General features: G+C 32.1%; 1 protein-coding gene across 1 annotated transcript in view; it reads left to right on the top strand.

Moving 5' to 3' along the window:
* Positions 1–18530, top strand: part of LOC127975250 (CUB and sushi domain-containing protein 3) — a 244953-nt gene that overhangs the window by 149485 nt on the left and 76938 nt on the right. Inside the window, exons 35-43 of the mRNA XM_052579149.1 lie at positions 3001–3125; positions 4085–4181; positions 6058–6162; positions 8181–8299; positions 10090–10159; positions 12751–12867; positions 13678–13887; positions 17310–17498; positions 17732–17909. Of these exons, the coding sequence (XP_052435109.1) occupies positions 3001–3125; positions 4085–4181; positions 6058–6162; positions 8181–8299; positions 10090–10159; positions 12751–12867; positions 13678–13887; positions 17310–17498; positions 17732–17909 (1210 nt within the window). The remainder of the gene's footprint in view (positions 1–3000; positions 3126–4084; positions 4182–6057; positions 6163–8180; positions 8300–10089; positions 10160–12750; positions 12868–13677; positions 13888–17309; positions 17499–17731; positions 17910–18530) is intronic.

The following is an 18530-nucleotide window of genomic DNA, read 5'->3' as shown; positions in this document are numbered from 1 at the left end:
TAATGCTTTGCAAGTTCTCAAGAAGCTGTAAATGTATCTATAGTGAAATAAATCACTTTCTTAATCAGTATTTTGTCATGTGTTCCAGCAAACATAAAACATCTTTAAACCAAGGTAAATCAGTAAGTAGTTTTCAGTGAATGCATCCTAAATTAAATATATTTTTCTCTCCCCATTTACGGATTTTGTTGTTATTTTAAGCATAAATTTGACAATATGCTTAAAACAGGATAAAACTATTTGCCATTGTGAAAAAAAAAATACTGATTACATTTTTTTTGCACTTTTTAGTCACCTTCACATATTTTTACAGATCTTGACATTTATTGTAAATAAGTAGTTCACCCCAAAATGTGATAACAAAATGTCCAAACTTATGACTTTCTTTATTCCATTGAACAGAAAAGAGTTTTTTTTTTTTCATGTTACACATAATCAGGTAAAAGGACAAAAAAAAACTCTTAATTATCTTAAAAGTAGTCCATATGACTCTTGTACTATATTTCAAGTATTATTTTGCCATTTTATCCTTAATATTAGTGTCCATGCAGTGGAAGCATTCAGCTATATATAGACTACTTACTATGCTTAAATGATGCTTTTTTGTTATCTTCAATAACTTGCAAAAAGAAAGTCATATGGGTTAAAAAAATTTTTATTTCTGAGTAAACTATATTTACCTTGCAATGTTGGCTAATAGCCAGTTTTGTTTATCCGCTCAAGTGTCCGGTTTTACATAGATTGAATAAGTGTCTGTCGGCTGCCTGTGACCAAAAATATAATTATGCTTGCACTTAAGCTCGACAACTCTTCAGAAGATAAGAGTTTCTAGCTGCTCAAAGGATTCCCTTCAGTGGGCTGAAATATGAGAGGAAACTTCAAATAGAAGGAGTGCAAGGTTGAATAATTGAAAATGATGAATGTATAATGCTTTTTAAGCAGAGCAGGATGAAGCCTGTGTAAGAGATGAAGGTCTCGAGGATTGTGGCCGGGGCCACACCATACAGGACACTGCATTTGGAAAAAGTCATTCGAATTCCCGGGACGTAATGCATGAAAAATAAGGAGCCTTTTTTAATGCAGAACTAGTCCTGTGCTAGATTAAAGCAGATGCGGCGACATGTATTAACATTAATGTGTGGCACTTCAGTTCTGCACCTGGTAATGACATCCCACTGGAGTTGGGTGAGGATGGACCGACCCAGTTGATTGTTGGCTGGTTGCTTCAGCGAGAGCATCATCAAAAGCGGTCCGTTCTCACATAGCGCTTTTTCAATACAGCTCGTTCTGAATAGAAAATATTATAGCTGCAAAGTAATAAATAATGTTCTCTTATGTTGTTGTTCATGTCCCCTCAATGTCAGCATAGACCTATTTTCATGTTTCATAATTTTTACCAAAACTTGAAAACTTGCTCTGCCTCACCAACTCTCCTTTACAGCCTCAAAACAGTAAAAAGGATTGCGAGTAGTGTTTCAGGTTGATTTTATTTGGCCTTCTAACGTGCTTTTTTAAGTGTCATGTACACTGTAAAATATTTGGAGTAGGATTTACTTGAAAAAAGCTTGGAAAGTTTTTTTTCACTCTGAAAAGGCTAATTCATTTGCCAAGTAAAAGCCTAAACATAATTATTAGTTTGTTTCATTAGACATTTTTAAGTTAAGTTTACTTGGAAATTCCCAGTTAATTTAGTTGACTCTTAAAATTTACATTACAGTATGTAATGCTTATCATTGTAAAAAAAAAAAAATATTTAGCAAATTTTGCATTTGAAGTAAAACTTAAGCATTGAATTAAATTTATACAAATTAGATTAACAAGGTATCACTGGAGAACCACCATGCTATTAAAGCATGTGGTTCACTTGCAAACATTCAAGTAAGCATGTAGACAGGCTGTTATCCTTTTGTTATGCTCAATAAAATGAATAGCCAAGTGAACACAGAGACCTCAATACATCACACACAATGACGGTAACAATCAGTGAATAGTGTTTGAGTATGAATGGGTCATTTTGAGTAGAAAATAAACTCCATGTGTCACAAAACAGTATATTACTAAAACAAACAACAACTAAACAACTAACAACAAAAGCAACCATAAAACAGTGATCATTTTTAATGATTCATGCCACATTGCGTGATGGGAAATATAGGATCATAACTTTGATATGTACTTAAAGAATCCTTGTAAACCTGACGAGCAGTTCCAAGTAAAACATACTTACATTTGAATTTACTTATGTATTTAAGTACAATAAATGTAAACAAAACCTCAAGTACCTTATTCAATTAAACGTGACATTTTGAAGTAAAAAGCAAAATAGTATTTATTGTAAAATTTACTTAACTGATGCTATATTTACAAGTGCAAAAAAATCACTTTTTACAGTGTAATGTATAAGGTGCTTTCTTTAACGTATGTACATATTTAAGTATTCTATTTTTAATATGCATATATTATTGTTTTAATATTTTTATTATATTATTTATCCCTTACATTTTTTATTGCTGGAATCAGATCATATATACGAATCACACACAATCTCTTAATATCAAATGAAGATCCATTGCTCAGAAGTCAATATCTATTAAACATATATTAATTTGTGCTGCTTTAAGTTTTATATTACTCTGCAAACACTTTGGAAGATGTTTTCCTGAATCCACTTTAGACTTTTTATATAAGGCAACTTTTAAGTTAAATTTCTTTTTACATTTTATAAACTTTATATGTATTAAGGTGCCTCTTAAAAAATAATTTTAATTTAAAACTAAAACTATATTTGATTTGATTTGATTATTTTTTTATTATATATTTGTACCTTTTTTTTTTTTACAAAGAAAAATCATAGTTATTATTAGTACTTATTTTTGCAATATATTTATTTTTCCGTATCATTTGGCTCAGAAAGGGCTTGTTTACTTGATTTTGTTTGTTGTGTCTCTCTGCCATGTTTAGTCTCTCTTTTTTTTTCTTTTTCCTAAATCTGTCTTTCAGTTCCATGCGGAGGAGTTCTGACCATGCGTCGCGGGACCATTCTGTCTCCGGGTTACCCCGATCCCTATGACAACCATCTGAACTGCGTTTGGAAGGTCTTTGTGCCGGAGGGAACCGGAATCCAAGTGAGACAAAACTCATGTTTTTCCCTTTTTCGTGTGCATGTCTTCTGAAAACATATAGTGGATTATGATTAGTAGAAGTGTGTTTGATTACTTAAATCTCATCGGAGGATTAACATATTCTCAAGGGAATCCCATTATTATTAGTTTGCTTTATTAATGAACTTTACATATTATTCAATATTACATTTTTGCCCTTATTTACAACTTTTAATGTTTAAGCATATACTACTGCATTTTATAGTTATGCAGTATTTTATACAGGTAAAAAGTTATAAATTTATTAATGGTCAACATATGTGCTGGAATGTACAGAAGTGGTTCTCATCTGGTTTTGCTTTACATTGGGCATCGAACACAGTACCAGGATTGTTTATCGTTATACTGCTTAGGCTGAACAATATGCAAAATTATCAACATGATATAAACTGAATAGGAAAAATGTGTAAATATAAAAACAGACAGCATAAATGTGATTCATCATCCCAACACATGGAACAAGCACTGGACCAAATGTTGATTTAGAATTAGTCACCAAGTGACAGATTTTACCATTTGATTGAAAACACAGCCTTTGACGTCAATGACAAAAGAGATGAGAGGTGTTTTCTCTTCATTTTAAAGCTTTATAAGCCTTTTTATTAAATTATTGCATGATTATATAACTATTTTCATTTTATTATATGCAGTTAACATTGCCTTTTTTCTGCCTTACATTTTCCTGTCAGACCAGAAGTGGCTTATTTTTATTTAGATTTATATAATAAATGTTCATCATGTAATCGTTCAGCTGTGGAGACAAATTAATCGAATATAGGTCTTGAATTCAACCCAACTCGCCAATCCTGTCACAATATTTACTCATTATTAAAAATAACATTTAAATTTGACAGACTTTAGAAGTTTATATATTTTGTACTGTTTTTGTGTGTTTTTTTTTTTTCTTTGTTTTTTTTCTGTAGATCACAGTTGTGACTTTTTCCACCGAACACAACTGGGACTCTCTAGACTTTTACGATGGTGTCGACAGCAATGCTCCACGACTAGGGAGCTATTCAGGTAAGATGGAAACCATGTGTTTTTCTCCCTAAATTTGATATTGTTTTCCAAATAAGCCAAGCACACCATGTTGACTTTAATATATTCTGCAAATACAACTGTCGGGCACTTATCCCTGGTGTCATTATTTTTTTTTGCACACTCTAGTCAGTCTAAGAAACTCAATGTATCGCATCTGCGAAATAAGACTATTTCCTGACTTTCATCTAGAGATTTGTTTTGTCATCCAAAGCACATCAATATTTGAGCTGTCGTGGGATATCATGGATCAACAGCTTTATGAGCAGCAGGAGTGAACTCCAAGTTTTCCTGCTAGGAGTAAGAGGAGGAGACAAGTTTAGTTTAGTTTTTATATGAACTTTTTTTCTATCTGTTGTTATGTATTTATTTTTCTTTCTACATTTCTCTTTCATGTTTCCATATCTTTTTTTTTTTTCGCAGAGACCTCAGAAGTGAAAGACAGGTTTTTATCTATTTTCTGAAATATATTTATTTTATTTTATTTTAGAGTTTCATTTATTTTTTTAGTTTAGTTTATTTTTATACATTTTTTATATTGACTTTTTGCAATGTTGTTGTTGTTTTTTTGTCTTTTTCCAGAGCCCTCAGAAGTAAAAGACAGGTTTTAACTATATGCCACAATCTATTTATTTATTAATCTATTTATTTTTATTTTTGTAACTTTTGGTTTATACTTTTTATATACTTTTTTTTCTTTGCATTTTATTTTTTGTTTTAGTTTTGTAATCTGTTAGTGGTTATGCACTTTTGGTTATTTTACTTTTTACATAATTTTTTTTCTCAAGATGCCCTCAGAAATTAAGGTGATTAAATATGATAAAGTGATTTTAATTATTTGCCATCATATCCTCTAAATGGTTTTATTTAATTTTTGTGTGTATGTATTTAATTTTTTTCTTTCTGTTAGCTACCATATCTTATGGTTCAGAAAAGGCTTATGTTTTGAAGGGTTTTTTTGGGGTAGTGTGTGCCATGTTTACTTTTTACCATCTATCTATCAGAAAGACCTTTTTTCCTCTTGATATAAAGTTTTACAGACTTTTTGTTTTCTCTTTAAAGTAGAAGACAGAATGATATCAGTGTAGCGCAAGTGACTCAGATCGAAAGAGCCCTCAGAAGTGAAAGACAGATTTAAATAGTTTGCCAGCGTATCCCCTAAACCGGGCGCAAGCATCACGTCAGCCACACAAAGCAAAATAAATATGCGGTGACCTTATAGCGGGAGCCATCCCTCTCAGACAAAGCATTAAGTATTGTTGACAGTTTGACGTTTAATCTGCTCGGAGGACAAATGAAAGATTAAAGGAAGTTATGGGATGGAGACGCCTCATGCATAAAGAAGGTGGAATGGCCGCAAACAAAATATGCTGAGATGCTCTTCGTGTGGGAAATATGGGACCACATCGGTCTGAATTCCTCTGCGGTTAAGACTGCAAGTGTAATGCCTGCCTCTATTCGTCACAACCTCTTTAGCACTGAACGTCAGCAACCGCTCGACAAATAGCCCATCATCCAGACTCCAGAGTTGCTACAGAGCATCGCTCTGCTTGATGGAGGTCACCGCAGGTTCACAAAACTGCAATAGGTCTGATCTGTCTTGTTGTGTGCGCAGCTGTAATTTCGCAATGATTAGGTGGACGGCAGCGAGGTGTGACCCAACTTTAGTGGCGACGCCACTTCATCTGTCGACCCGGCGACTCGATAAAGCGCTGACATTCGTGACAGAGCTGAATGACATGCATAGAAGCCTCGTGAAGGAATGTCACAATCCCAGCTGGATTGACTGCAGCTGTACGAAACAATGCACTGTTATGTCAAGCAAACGCTAATTATTTTCTGATGCTAATTCCTCTAGGGACCACGATTCCACCCCTGCTGAACACCACGTCCAACAACCTGTTCCTCACCTTTCAGACTGACATGAGCATTTCTGGAGCTGGTTTTCACCTGGAATATACAGGTATGATGACTGTTCACCTCATCGGTGAGAACGCAAAGCACGGTTTCCTATGGAAGTTAAATATAAAAGTGACTTTATTTAACAATTATAATAGTTTTATTTCAATCCTGAGATTATATCTTACAATTCAGAATATATATATATATATATATATATATATATATATATATATATATATATATATATATATATATATATATATATATATATATATATATATATATATATATATATATATATATATATATATATATATATATATATATATATATATATATATATATATATATATATATATATATTTTTTTTTTTTTTTTTTTTTTTTTTTTTTTTTTTTCTCACACAATTCAGATTTTTTTCTGAGAACAAATTCCAAATTGTGAGGGGAAAGAAATACAACCGAATCGTGAGAAATAAGCGCAAAATTAGGAGTTATAAACTTTTAATTTTGAGAAAACAAATCTGAAGAAAAGTAAAATATAATGTGATATATAAACTAATACTTTAAAGAAAAAAAAGTCTGAATTGTGAGAGATGTTTTATTTTTATTGTGAGTTTATATCACACAATTCTGAGTTTATATTAGCAATTCAGATTTTTTTCTTTCTCAGAATTGTGAGAAAAAAAGTCTGAATTATAATCTGCAGTAGCTATAAACAACTGCAGCAAAAAGGTCAGAATTGTGAGATAAAAAGTTGCCATTACTTTTTTTTGTTTATATACTTTTGCCTTTTTCAGAAAAAACAATACTCTTAGTTCTCATAATTCTGTGTAAAATGAACATTATAATTAACACAAAATCTTTTTTTTATGAAGTACAGTTATTACAATACTATATTTCTCTCATAATGTTTTATAATTACTGTAGTTCTAATATGAATACAATTATATAATAGTTATTATTAATATCACTGGTGGTGTCTGGATATTTCAGCAGCAGCAGATTATTAGATGTAATGTTTACCATTATATGGTTCAAATTGCAATCACAGTATATACCAAAATAATCTAAATATACATTTCTGACAGGCCTGAACTGTTAATAAGATATTTAAAGTGCCCCTATTATGTATTTTTTTTAAATGATCTTTCATGCAGTGTGTAACACAGCTCTAACATTCTGCAAAGTTTTAAATCTGAAAGTGCACCGTGTATAAAGACATTGTCTCTCAAAAGGAAGAGTCGACTCACGAGTCATTTTTAAAACAAATCCCAAGCCATTTCCTGTTGACATCAACATGAGACATGAATGAAAATGCAAATGAATTCTTTGCCACTAGGTGCCGCTTTTGCAGCAGTAAAAATAGCTTTTGCCTGGTAACGCTGTACACAAAGCAGCACTGTGCTCAAAAACACTGCTTTATCAGCCATTACAGGCATGATGTAATAAAACTGAGATCAATCTGACCAATCACCACAGATTAGTATCACGCAAAAGAGGGGTTTAAAAGTCGTTGTGCGAGTAAGGTAAAAATAAATCCATATTATAAGATAATGAAAGTGTTTTCTGACCTTGTATGCATGTCAACCTGTTGTTAAGGAAAGTTAAGGACTCCCAAAACCAAAATTTGAAGTTTTCATAACCCATTATAGGGGAATTTATAGTAACTAATAAAAAGTATTAAAATAAAACACTTGTAAAAGTTGTCTTTATTTTATACATATATAAACATAAAAATTATGATTCTTTTATTCGTTTTCCTGCATGCCATTTGACCATTAACCAACAACTGAGAATGTGTGAACGTGGTTTTAAATATTAACTGAAAATCTGAGGGTGTACTTCAAGAAAATCTTTTGTCGAAGTGGTTCGGCTGACAAAGAACGTTTCGGAGCCCTGCCACAGGCAACCACAAATGAATTGAATTTAACTGCAACATGAATCACGCAACATTTGTCATGACTCATTTCTCTCACGGGGCTCCTTTGCATCTCGCAGTGTAAACGCAAATCAATTTCCATTTGTGTTGGGGAACAGTCACATTCTGACAAATGAAGAGAGTTTCATGTGTCCTAAGCAATAGGTTTGGACTCCTGCCCAGAACCTCAAACCCCCAGCAACGGTGTGAAAGTGGGCGACCGCTACTTCGTGGGTGATGTTGTCTCGTTCCACTGTGAACAAGGATACACTCTAAAGGTGGGTGATTTCATATGATAATATGGCAGTGATAGCTTAGCGCTCTCAGCTTCAAATGCTCAGGGACTTTTGCACTCGTTCTAAAAAGCTTTTTGGCTGCTCATTTTGGCAATTCGCCATTGTTGCTTTGGTAATTGGCAGTGCGTTAAACAGGTGACTTGTTTTCAGAAGAGTGACATTCAATCAAATGGCATTTGTTCAATTACGAGCACTTGTATGTCCCAGAGGGTGATTTTTAGTTGAAATTTTTGTTTTCTATTTGAAGGGCACATTAAAATGTCTTTTTTCCTATGAATCATGTTTATTTTAACTTCTTTTCAATTGTCTTTTGTGTGTAGATGTGATTGTTTTTACTTTTGTACCACACCCAGACTTTTGATCCTAAAATAGCAAAATGTAAAATAGCAAAAAGCATCATAAAATATGGATTGAGATATTTTTTACATTATGAAAATCTAAACAATTTAACATTTTACTGTTTTTGGTTTGTTTGTTTGTTTGTGTAAAAAAGATTTCAACTTTCTGTAGTTCTCTCCCTTGTTTTTCCCAAATTGTTCTCCAAGTTATTTATTCTTTTTCAGAGATTAACTGTCATTGAAAAGCTTGCGATTCAATATGATGCATGTGATGTGGGGAAAGGAAACGGTGCATCTGTGATACATTTTTCTGTCATTTCCATTCTTTTATTTTTTTAAATTATGCGGAATTTTAGTGTGGAATCATTCTTTGTGTGTTTTAGGTGCTTAGCATGTTCGAAATGAAATTATACAAAAAATTTGAAAATAAATATTTTGGGGTGTTTAATTGGAATGCAGAAGTACTAGCCATGAAATTAGCCTTTGCGTGTTCAAAATTTCATTTTTGTAGCTACTTTTGGTCAAGGAGTGTGAAGCTTTGAACAGGAATAATATTTATTTGAGTGTATGTAGAATGCATTAAATGCTAGTTATGAAATTAGCCTTAGCATATTTAAAATACATGTTTTGTTGCTGCTTGTTTTAAAATTATGCAAAAAAGTGTGAAAAAGTATTAGTTAGTTTAGTTTATTTGTAATGCATGAAACAATAGCTCTGAAATGAGCTTTAGCATGTTTAAAATGTCAGCTGTTATTTTATAATATGATCCAAAAACTGAAAAACATGTAGTTGTGTGTATTTAGAATGCATGAAATGTGTAGCAGTCTATGTAGCTGTAATCAAAATGAGCAATTTGCAAAAAACGTATATAAACTCTAAATTAATTATGCAGAAAATATTTAAGTATTATTTAGTTGTGTGCGCATTTAGAATGCATGAAACAATAGCTGTTAAATCATGTACACAGTGTAATTTCTTTTTTAAAAATAATGCAAAGTGTATGAAAGTACTGTGTATATTTAGAATGTATAAAATGCATGCTATATGACATTAGCTGCAGCGTGTTTAAAATATCACTTCCGCCGCATGTGTTCATTATATTTCAGGCAAGAAAACAAAAAGGATGTATGTATACTGCTGGTAATAGACAAACTAGTAAAGTTTTTCTAAAAACAAAAACAAAAAAGAAATAAGAAAAGTACTAAGGTGTCCATAGCTGAAGAAGCAGCTTAAAGTTCAGTGTTTGATTTTCTGTTCCTCCGTGCATTTTATTCGATTCATTCACAGTACCAAGGCTTTGTTATTTTTGCCCTCATGTCATACGTGGAACTGCACGTTGAATGATACATTTCCTATGAGTGATTCATCTTCCTTCAGAATTGGTGAGAGCTTCTTGGAAAAGTCAATATCTTTCTTCATTTCCACTCGTTGCAGGGAAGTGCATATATAACCTGCATGCCGGGGCCTGTCAGAAGATGGAACTACCCAGCGCCCCTTTGTCTTGGTATGTTTTATTTGCAGTCATTTCTCCCCATTTGGCCTTTTCAATGAGAGCATTACCATTGCTTTACTTCTCCGTAATCGCAATTCTTCAAATTAGTGTCTCGCAACCACCTTATGTTCCTGTTAGTTGAGGAGTTTGTACCGTTTCATCTTATTTGAATTCAATGTAGCAGCTGTTTCATCACCGAGCCGGGGTCTGTTAGAGCTCTTTTTAATCAAATGGACTATGAAAAAGCTTTCTTCGGGCTAGATCTTTGAGGTCCTATTCAGTCTAATATATTTTTTTCATTTTCTCTTTTGTTGAAATCTATTAGCCTTAAACCCTTCTTCCATGTCTCATGATTCCTCACGGCTATAACACCATCGCTCATGAGTTACTGGCCATCTAGCTAATGCTGTTCATCCAGAGCGACTTACAGTCTGCTAATAGCAGTGACAGACGCTGCAGGACCTCGGGTCAATGCAAAACAACAGCGCAAGTTTACTTCTCTGACTAGATATGGCTGTAAATGTATGCAAATGTGGGTATATCTTTAGTATCATTAAAACATAAAAAGTAATGTTCAGTACTATAAAGGTCATTATTTACTGGACCGGAGATAAAATGAACTAATAATGAATAGTTGTATTTTTATAAGGTAAAGTTTTCACAGATTCATCAGTAGTTATTTGAACTATGAACTTGAAAATTTGAATGTGTTTGGTTGTTGTTTGGCTCTATTTTGAAGATTTTAAGTTAATCAGTGGGGGGTGGGGGGTAGGTCTTTCACCTGTATCCAAAATATAAAAAAAATATCAATTGCATATCAACAGAAATTTCTACGGTATAGCAGCAAATTCAGACATTTGTTATTTATATCATCTAATGTTTTTCCAATTAAGTGTATTATTACATTATATACATTTATTTATTCATTTCAAAATTTTATTCCATTTTAATTCCATTTTAATTTAATTTCAAAATTCAAATTTAATTACATTTTAATTAGATTTTCATTTGATTAATTTCCAAATTAAAATTCCATTCCGTTTTCATTTCATTAATTTCAAAACTCAAATTTCATTCCATTTTAATTCTACTTCCCGCAATTTAGGAATTTAATTAAGATTTAAAATGTAATCCTCAGTTGAATTTACAATCTTGAATTTGTTCCATTTCATTTGATTTGATTTGCGTGTAGCAGCCGTTCATTACAACCATGGAATATAGAAATGTTACTAATGGAAGCCCGGATGAATTCTCTCAAACTTGTTGGTCTTGTTACATATTGACTTTAAATAGATCATGCACTTGAAAGAAACAAGGACAACAAGCTATTTTCTATCGAAATCTACATCTTTCATTTCATGCATATACAAATTTCAGTTTAAGAGAATCAAAGCATCTTTATGAAGGGTGTGTATAAGTCTACTTTAGTACCAAGTGGAAACCCACAATATATCAGAGAACAAAAATAGCCAAGCAGTTCTCAGATTCCATGTTTATTTTTTACAGCAATAATCTAAGACTAATTTGATCTCAAACTGATTAACAGTAGCAGAAGTCATAACTCCACCACCTGCTTGATGTCAATACGTTTCTTCAATAGTGCATCGTAATATGATAGTTAAGCATTGTGGGTTTTTTTTTTATTTATTCAAATGGCATTCCAATTAGAGTCTACTTCCTTAAATTCTGAAATTGAATTTGTTACGCTCAGATGAAATTATTTTTGAATTTATACTATTCTTCTAATTTGATTTTGTTGTAGCCACTGTTTCACACCAGCCATAGAATATTGAAACTATTTAATGTTAATGCAGATATAAAGTGGTTATGATTTGTGTGTGCATGATATATTTTCATACTGAACCAAACATCAACATTACTTTATGTATTGTTTTTATACAAATTTCATTCCATTTCAGTTCTTCTTCCTTAAATTCATGAACTGAATTTGGAAAGAAAAGTAAAGCTGAATTTAATTAAGAAATTAAGAATGTAGCACAAGCCACGGCCGTGTCTGAAGAGTGACACTTGAAGTTGAATTGATCCGAGCTACTGCAGTGTAAACAGAAGATTCAATGTTCTCTATTGACATTTCAACTGCTTTTCTAAAGTACCGTAAATGGACACAGCGAGTCCAAGAGGCCATTCATTACACGTTTGCCAATAAGAAGAATGCAAACACAATTAAGCGCACAGGGGGATATGCACACACTCTGAAGTAAAATCAAGGGACTATACGTCAGTCTTACATGCTTCAATATTGGCCTTTTGATCCCATTGAGTTCTGGTGGTGTTAATTTAAAAAGTCATTATGAGAAAACATAACCCATGTATCATTTTCTCCCAACCTCAAAATGAATGCAGCACATTTATTCCATCAGCATTTAAAAGTATTTCTTATTGCACATCATTGCATTTTTGTTTATAAGTACCAAGAACACAGGGCTTTCTTATATGTGCAAATTAGTTTATTTTGCATATCACTAGATTCCATCCAGTTCCAGTTTGGACTTGATGAATATCTGTTTGATTATCTCTTATTGTTACCGGTGTGAGGTACAGTATTCTGTGCATGCCGTCTTCACTGACTCTTGTCTTTTAAGCCGAGTGCGGGGGATTCCTGACGGACCTGAACGGAGTCATCCTAAGTCCCGGCTTTCCTGGAAATTACCCCAGTGGACTTGACTGCAACTGGACAGTTAAACTTCCTGTTGGGTTTGGTCTGTATCCTGTAACTTTTGAGTTCCATTTTTCTTCTTTTTTGCCCCAAATAAGATTTAATTTCTATCTCTAGACAGAATGAGATTAAATGTAAAATCTCCTGTCTTAGATGTTTCTCCCGAAGAAAAAGAGCTCAGTAAGCTCACCTCATGTGTTTCCTCTAGAGTTCATGAACATCCAGTTATCTAATTAAGAACTCATATATTTCTCAATAAATTCTCCCAAGACCAAAGGATCTCAGATGACATCATCGTAAACTAAAACAAATGTTGTTACTTAAAATAAACATCAAATTAAATAAAATATAAGAAATGTTATATGTGTGTGTGTGTATATGTATATATATATATATATATATATATATATATATATATTACTAATTACTAAAGCTTTCAAATGGAAAACTATAAAATCTAAAAATAAAATTAATAAAGAATAATAGTATATCAATGACATTAAAATAACATTGGTGTTATCCACATTCATTTTAGACCTCAGTACTCTATTGTGTTATTTCTATTCGTATTTCTATTTTGGAAGGGAAAAACTTCTTAGACAAAAATGGTAGTCAATGAAAAGTAAATAAAAGATTATAAGACAAAGCAAATGTAATTTTTGCAAGATGCATTTTTTTTATTATTTTTTTTTGCTATATAAAAAGTAATTGAATAGCAATGATTTATAATTGGAATATTGTGTTTCTTGAAGCTGCAAGTCATGGATTGTTTTGTTTGAACTTTCCAAGTCTACCTTCAGGTACCTCATTGTTAAAATGTACTGTGTCTCTCCTCCTATTGTTTATGATCCAGGGATTCACCTCCAGTTCCTCAACTTCTCCACGGAAGCTGTGCACGACTACCTTGAAGTCCGTAGCGGGACGCTGGACTCGGGCTCGGTGATCGATAGGTTCAGTGGGCCCGTTGTTCCAGAATCTTTCTTCAGCACGACCCACGAGACCAGCTTCTTCTTTCACAGCGACTACTCGCAGAACAAACCCGGTTTCCACATCACCTACAAGGGTAAGACGGATTAGACCTGCCCACGGCCATTACTTCCCCTGTCGATACGGACACACACCATTGGATCCTTTTTCACAATAACAGGATAGGGAATATAACCAATTGTTCTCTTTGAGTTCAGTCAAAGTCAGTGGATCTCGGTAACATCCTCGGTCTGGCTAGTGCAGCTCCAAATGCAAAACTACATCTTTTCAAAGTGTGCTAGTTGGTGGGCTGCCTGAATGACTGATTGGTCTTAACCGAAAGCCCTGTATAATTAGGCTGGTTTTAGGAATGTGTACAGCTGTTGCTCTGCTGCTTTAAAGAGGATACATTTAAAGACCCAGCTTTTCTGAAAGGATTTAACCCTGCAAACAGCTAAAGCTCTGCATGCTAATTAAAAACCAGCTATAAAATACCAGAATTAAAAATGATACACTACTGGTCTACACTTTGGAATAATTAAAGTTTTTCAAAAGATATGTTAATAAACATATCTTTTTTATTTTTTATAAAATAACTGTTTTCTATTTAAATATATTTTAAAATGGAATTAATTTCTGTGATGCATCGTTATTCCAATATTCAGTGTCACAAGATGCTGATTTGCTACACATTTATTATAAATTATTATTGGTGTTCAAAAGTCAAAAATGGTTCTTATTAGTATGAATGTTGAACATTTTCCTGCTTAGTATTTTTGTGGAAACCTTGATGCATGCTTTGATAAATAGAAAGCATAGTGTTTTTTTTTTTTGTTTTTTTTTTTAAGTATTTGCTTTTTTATTTTTATTTATTTCGTTATTTATTTTTAAATCTTGTTTAAAAAAAAACGTTTGAATGGTAATGCATTCTACAGAAATATCAAGCAGTTAAAACATCACAGGACAAAAAAAAAAAAATTAAAAATATAATACAAAATAACATATAACAACAGTATTAACAATATTACTGGTTTATTGCATTTTTTTGTATCAATTTTGAACAGTTGCATTTGTGCTTTTTATCTATTTTAATATATTTGTCATTTTCATTTTTTAAGCAGCTTGAAGCTGTGGAAGGACCTTTTGAATTTCCTGCATGATAAAATGGTTATTTTCAGTAAACTAGATACAGTATAATGGGTTCATTTGGATGCTTTGATTTTAAGATTTCTTTGACTTGATTAACAGTACTTTATTATTATTTATATACTATTATAAGATGCATAAATATATTGAATTGTCATTTATTTCTGTGTTTTCAGTTTTCAATTTAGTTTGAGTAATTTAATGTTTTTTTGTCATTATTTACCCCGAACGTTTGAGTGGTAATGTATCACAAACGTCACATGAATTAATTCAGATTTTAAATATATTACAAGCAAACAAACAATAAATAAATGGTAATAATATTAACAATATTGCTGTTTTACTGCATTTTTCATCAATTGTTGCCTAGACTTATATAATTTCAAAAGCATAAAACAAATGTAGTTATTCCAAACTTTCTAATGGTAGTGCATTACTGTAAATGAGTTAACATCAGTGTCTTTTAATTAAGATGCACCCTTTTGCTCTGATTTCTCCTATTAGAGTCGTCTGTGTCATATGTGTAGTTTGTCATTGGTGGTTTGTTCTGTGAGGTTACTAATGATGTTATCTCTAGGGTACCACAACTATAAAAAAGTTTTTTATTTACATTTTTAGTATGTAACCCATTTGTGCCACGGACGTGAATTTGTGCACCTTGCTGATGTGAAGAAGTTTGCTTTAGCTAAATAATTGTCCAGTTTTCACCTGGCAGTCACCTAGAAAACCCTAACTGCGGATGGCAATGCCCCGAGAACCGCTCAGAAGCAACTGTATTGGGTTTTCAAGTCTATTTTTATATTCCACCCCTTGTGCCTTTCTGGTTTACACAGCAGGAATCTGTCAGTACTTTGACTTTATGATTCCTGAACAGTGAGATGTTCCTCGTCCCTTGAGAATGTCTTTGGGTTTTTGAAGTAAAAAATAGAAGCTCTCATCCTCCGGAAACCGCTTCCTTTGACACAGCACAGAAAGGATCTTGCTTTTCAATACTAGTCACAAAATATGTCCTGCTTCTGTTGTTGTTGTTGTTGTGTGTGTGGTCAGACTACTAAGTTTAGACATTAAACATTTTTGGATGAATTGTTTATGTTCTGTAAATAACTTATGGCAAGTTATTTTGATGATTTCCTTATATAATACACATTTATTGTCTAAGCATTTGCCACATCATAGACAATAAGTTTAGTAAATTATTTTAGATTTTAATTTCTGAAGCAGCTTTAAGCTTTAGGAGAACTTTTCAAAATAGGTATTATGGTTACATTGTTGCTTTTTATTCACAGTGTAATTTTTCATTTCAGTGTAGTATACTATTTAGTATTTATATTTTAGTTTTCATTACTGCTGTGTGCTTTTGTAATTTTTATTAGTTTTTGAGTTTTTCTATAAAGTTCTATATGGCTTTAATTAATTTCTATTTCAGGTTTGGCAGTTACTTTTTTTTAAAGTGCTTTAGTACTTAAACTTGTTTATTTCAGTTACCTTGTAGTCTAAAAGGCAAAACATTTCAAATTTTCATTTGTTTTTCATTTAATATTTTAAAATATTTTATAATTTTTAAAGTATCTTGAAGCTGAATTTAGATTTTTTTTTTTTTTTTGTTAAACTTGGTATCATTGGTATTAGTGTTAATTTCCTTGAACAATTTTCGTCTTAATTTTCATCAACAACATTTTCTTTTATTATTATTTGTATTTATTTACCAATGAAAATGAGACTATAACAGAATGAACACTCGTTTTGAGTGACAAAAACTGTGACAAAAATACAAAGACATTTTCGTCAATTAATAAACATGTGACTAAGATGTTAGGGAGGGACGATTTGGGAAGAGATCCAGTCCTTTAGTCCAACTAGATTAAAACTAAATCAATTCAGTTGACTAAAATTTTACTAAAAATTATGACTGTAGCTAAATCAAAATTTGCAGTCAAAATGAACACTGATTGGTATATTTGTATGCTTTGTAATTTCTTGACAGTGTTACTTTAGTATTATTTATATAATATCATAGGATGTATACATATATTGAATTAGCATTTAGGTGTATTTTCAGTTTTTTTTTTAAATTTATTTAAATTTTAATAATTTTATATGCTTGTCTTTTTGTGTTTCTATAGCTTTCATTTATTTTTATTTCAGTTTTAGTAGTTTATTACACCCACTTGAGTATATTAAATATAATTTTTATTTACATAAACATAAAAAATATACTATACTACTTTATAAATTCTATACTAAAAAATTCAATTTAATCTAATATTTTATGTTGGCCTTTATTTATTGATTTATTTATTTTTTTAGCATAAAGCTACTTTTAGTTATCCGTAACAACACTGATGGACACTGGTGTTCTTTATGATCTCTCAGCGTACGAACTGCAGAGGTGTCCGGATCCGCGGCCCTTTCGGAACGGGGTGGTGATTGGCAGTGATTTTGGAGTGGGCATGACCATCTCGTTCCAGTGTCTGCCGGGGTACACACTGCTGGGCGAAGCGTCGCTCACGTGTCTGCATGGCATCAGCCGCAACTGGAACCACCCTGTGCCTCGCTGTGAAGGTACAGAGCCCATACACAAAACCAGCTTTTAATTAAACTCTCATGTTTTGTAGATTCTATGAGATGTTCAGGGGAAAATTTGGACCATGTATGCAGACAGGACTTTAGCGGTGAACTTAAAGTGTATCACCTTTTTATGTCACTGCGTTATTGCTTGTTGCAGCTCTGTGTAAGGCATTGCAATTCTCCATAAAATTGCTGATTGTGTTTTGATTTTATATGTCCTCCGTCAGCACTTTGCGGTGGTAATATCACGGCCCTCAATGGGACCATCTACTCTCCGGGCCACCCGGCTGACTACCCCAATCTTAAAGACTGCATATGGAGCATCCGAGTACCTCCAGGCAACGGCATCCACATCAACTTCACCGTGCTCAACACAGAGCCCATCTACGACTACATCACCATCTGGTAGGACTTCTGCGAGCGTTTTATAAGAACTTCTCACCTAAAGACTTGCATCTGGTGTCATATAACAACATGAGTGCGATGCTCACAAAATAACATTGGCTTTAGGAAATAGATTGACAAAATGTTTATATTTATTCATTATTACTATTATTATTATTTACTGATACCAATTATTTTTGTTTCAGAGATTAATCATCGAAATGAATGAAGTATTTTGATCAAATTCATAATCGCTTTTTCTTGATAGACAGATTCTGTAACAATGAAAATAATTTGAAACAAAAACAAAAACTGCACAATGTCTTTCTTTCTTTTTCTTTCTTTCTTTCTTTCTTTCTTTCTTTCTTTCTTTCTTTCTTTCTTTCTTTCTTTCTTTCTTTCTTTCTTTCTTAAATGTTTACATTTTAAATGAATAATTGTAGTAACCCTTTATTGATTGATTCACTGACTGTTTTTAAATATCCAGTGATTAACAATATTTTACATGTACTATATTTTTGATAAAAAATATAAATAATAATAATAATAATTATTATTATTATTATTATTATTATTATTATTATTATTATTAGTGTGTAAAAGTATTAATAATAATAATAATAATAATAATAATAATAATAA

This window comes from Carassius gibelio, chromosome B16 (genome assembly GCF_023724105.1).
Source record: "Carassius gibelio isolate Cgi1373 ecotype wild population from Czech Republic chromosome B16, carGib1.2-hapl.c, whole genome shotgun sequence".
Classification (NCBI taxonomy): domain Eukaryota; kingdom Metazoa; phylum Chordata; class Actinopteri; order Cypriniformes; family Cyprinidae; genus Carassius; species Carassius gibelio.
The sequence above is the reverse complement of the archived record's forward strand: the minus strand, read 5'-3'. Positions and strand labels throughout refer to the sequence as shown.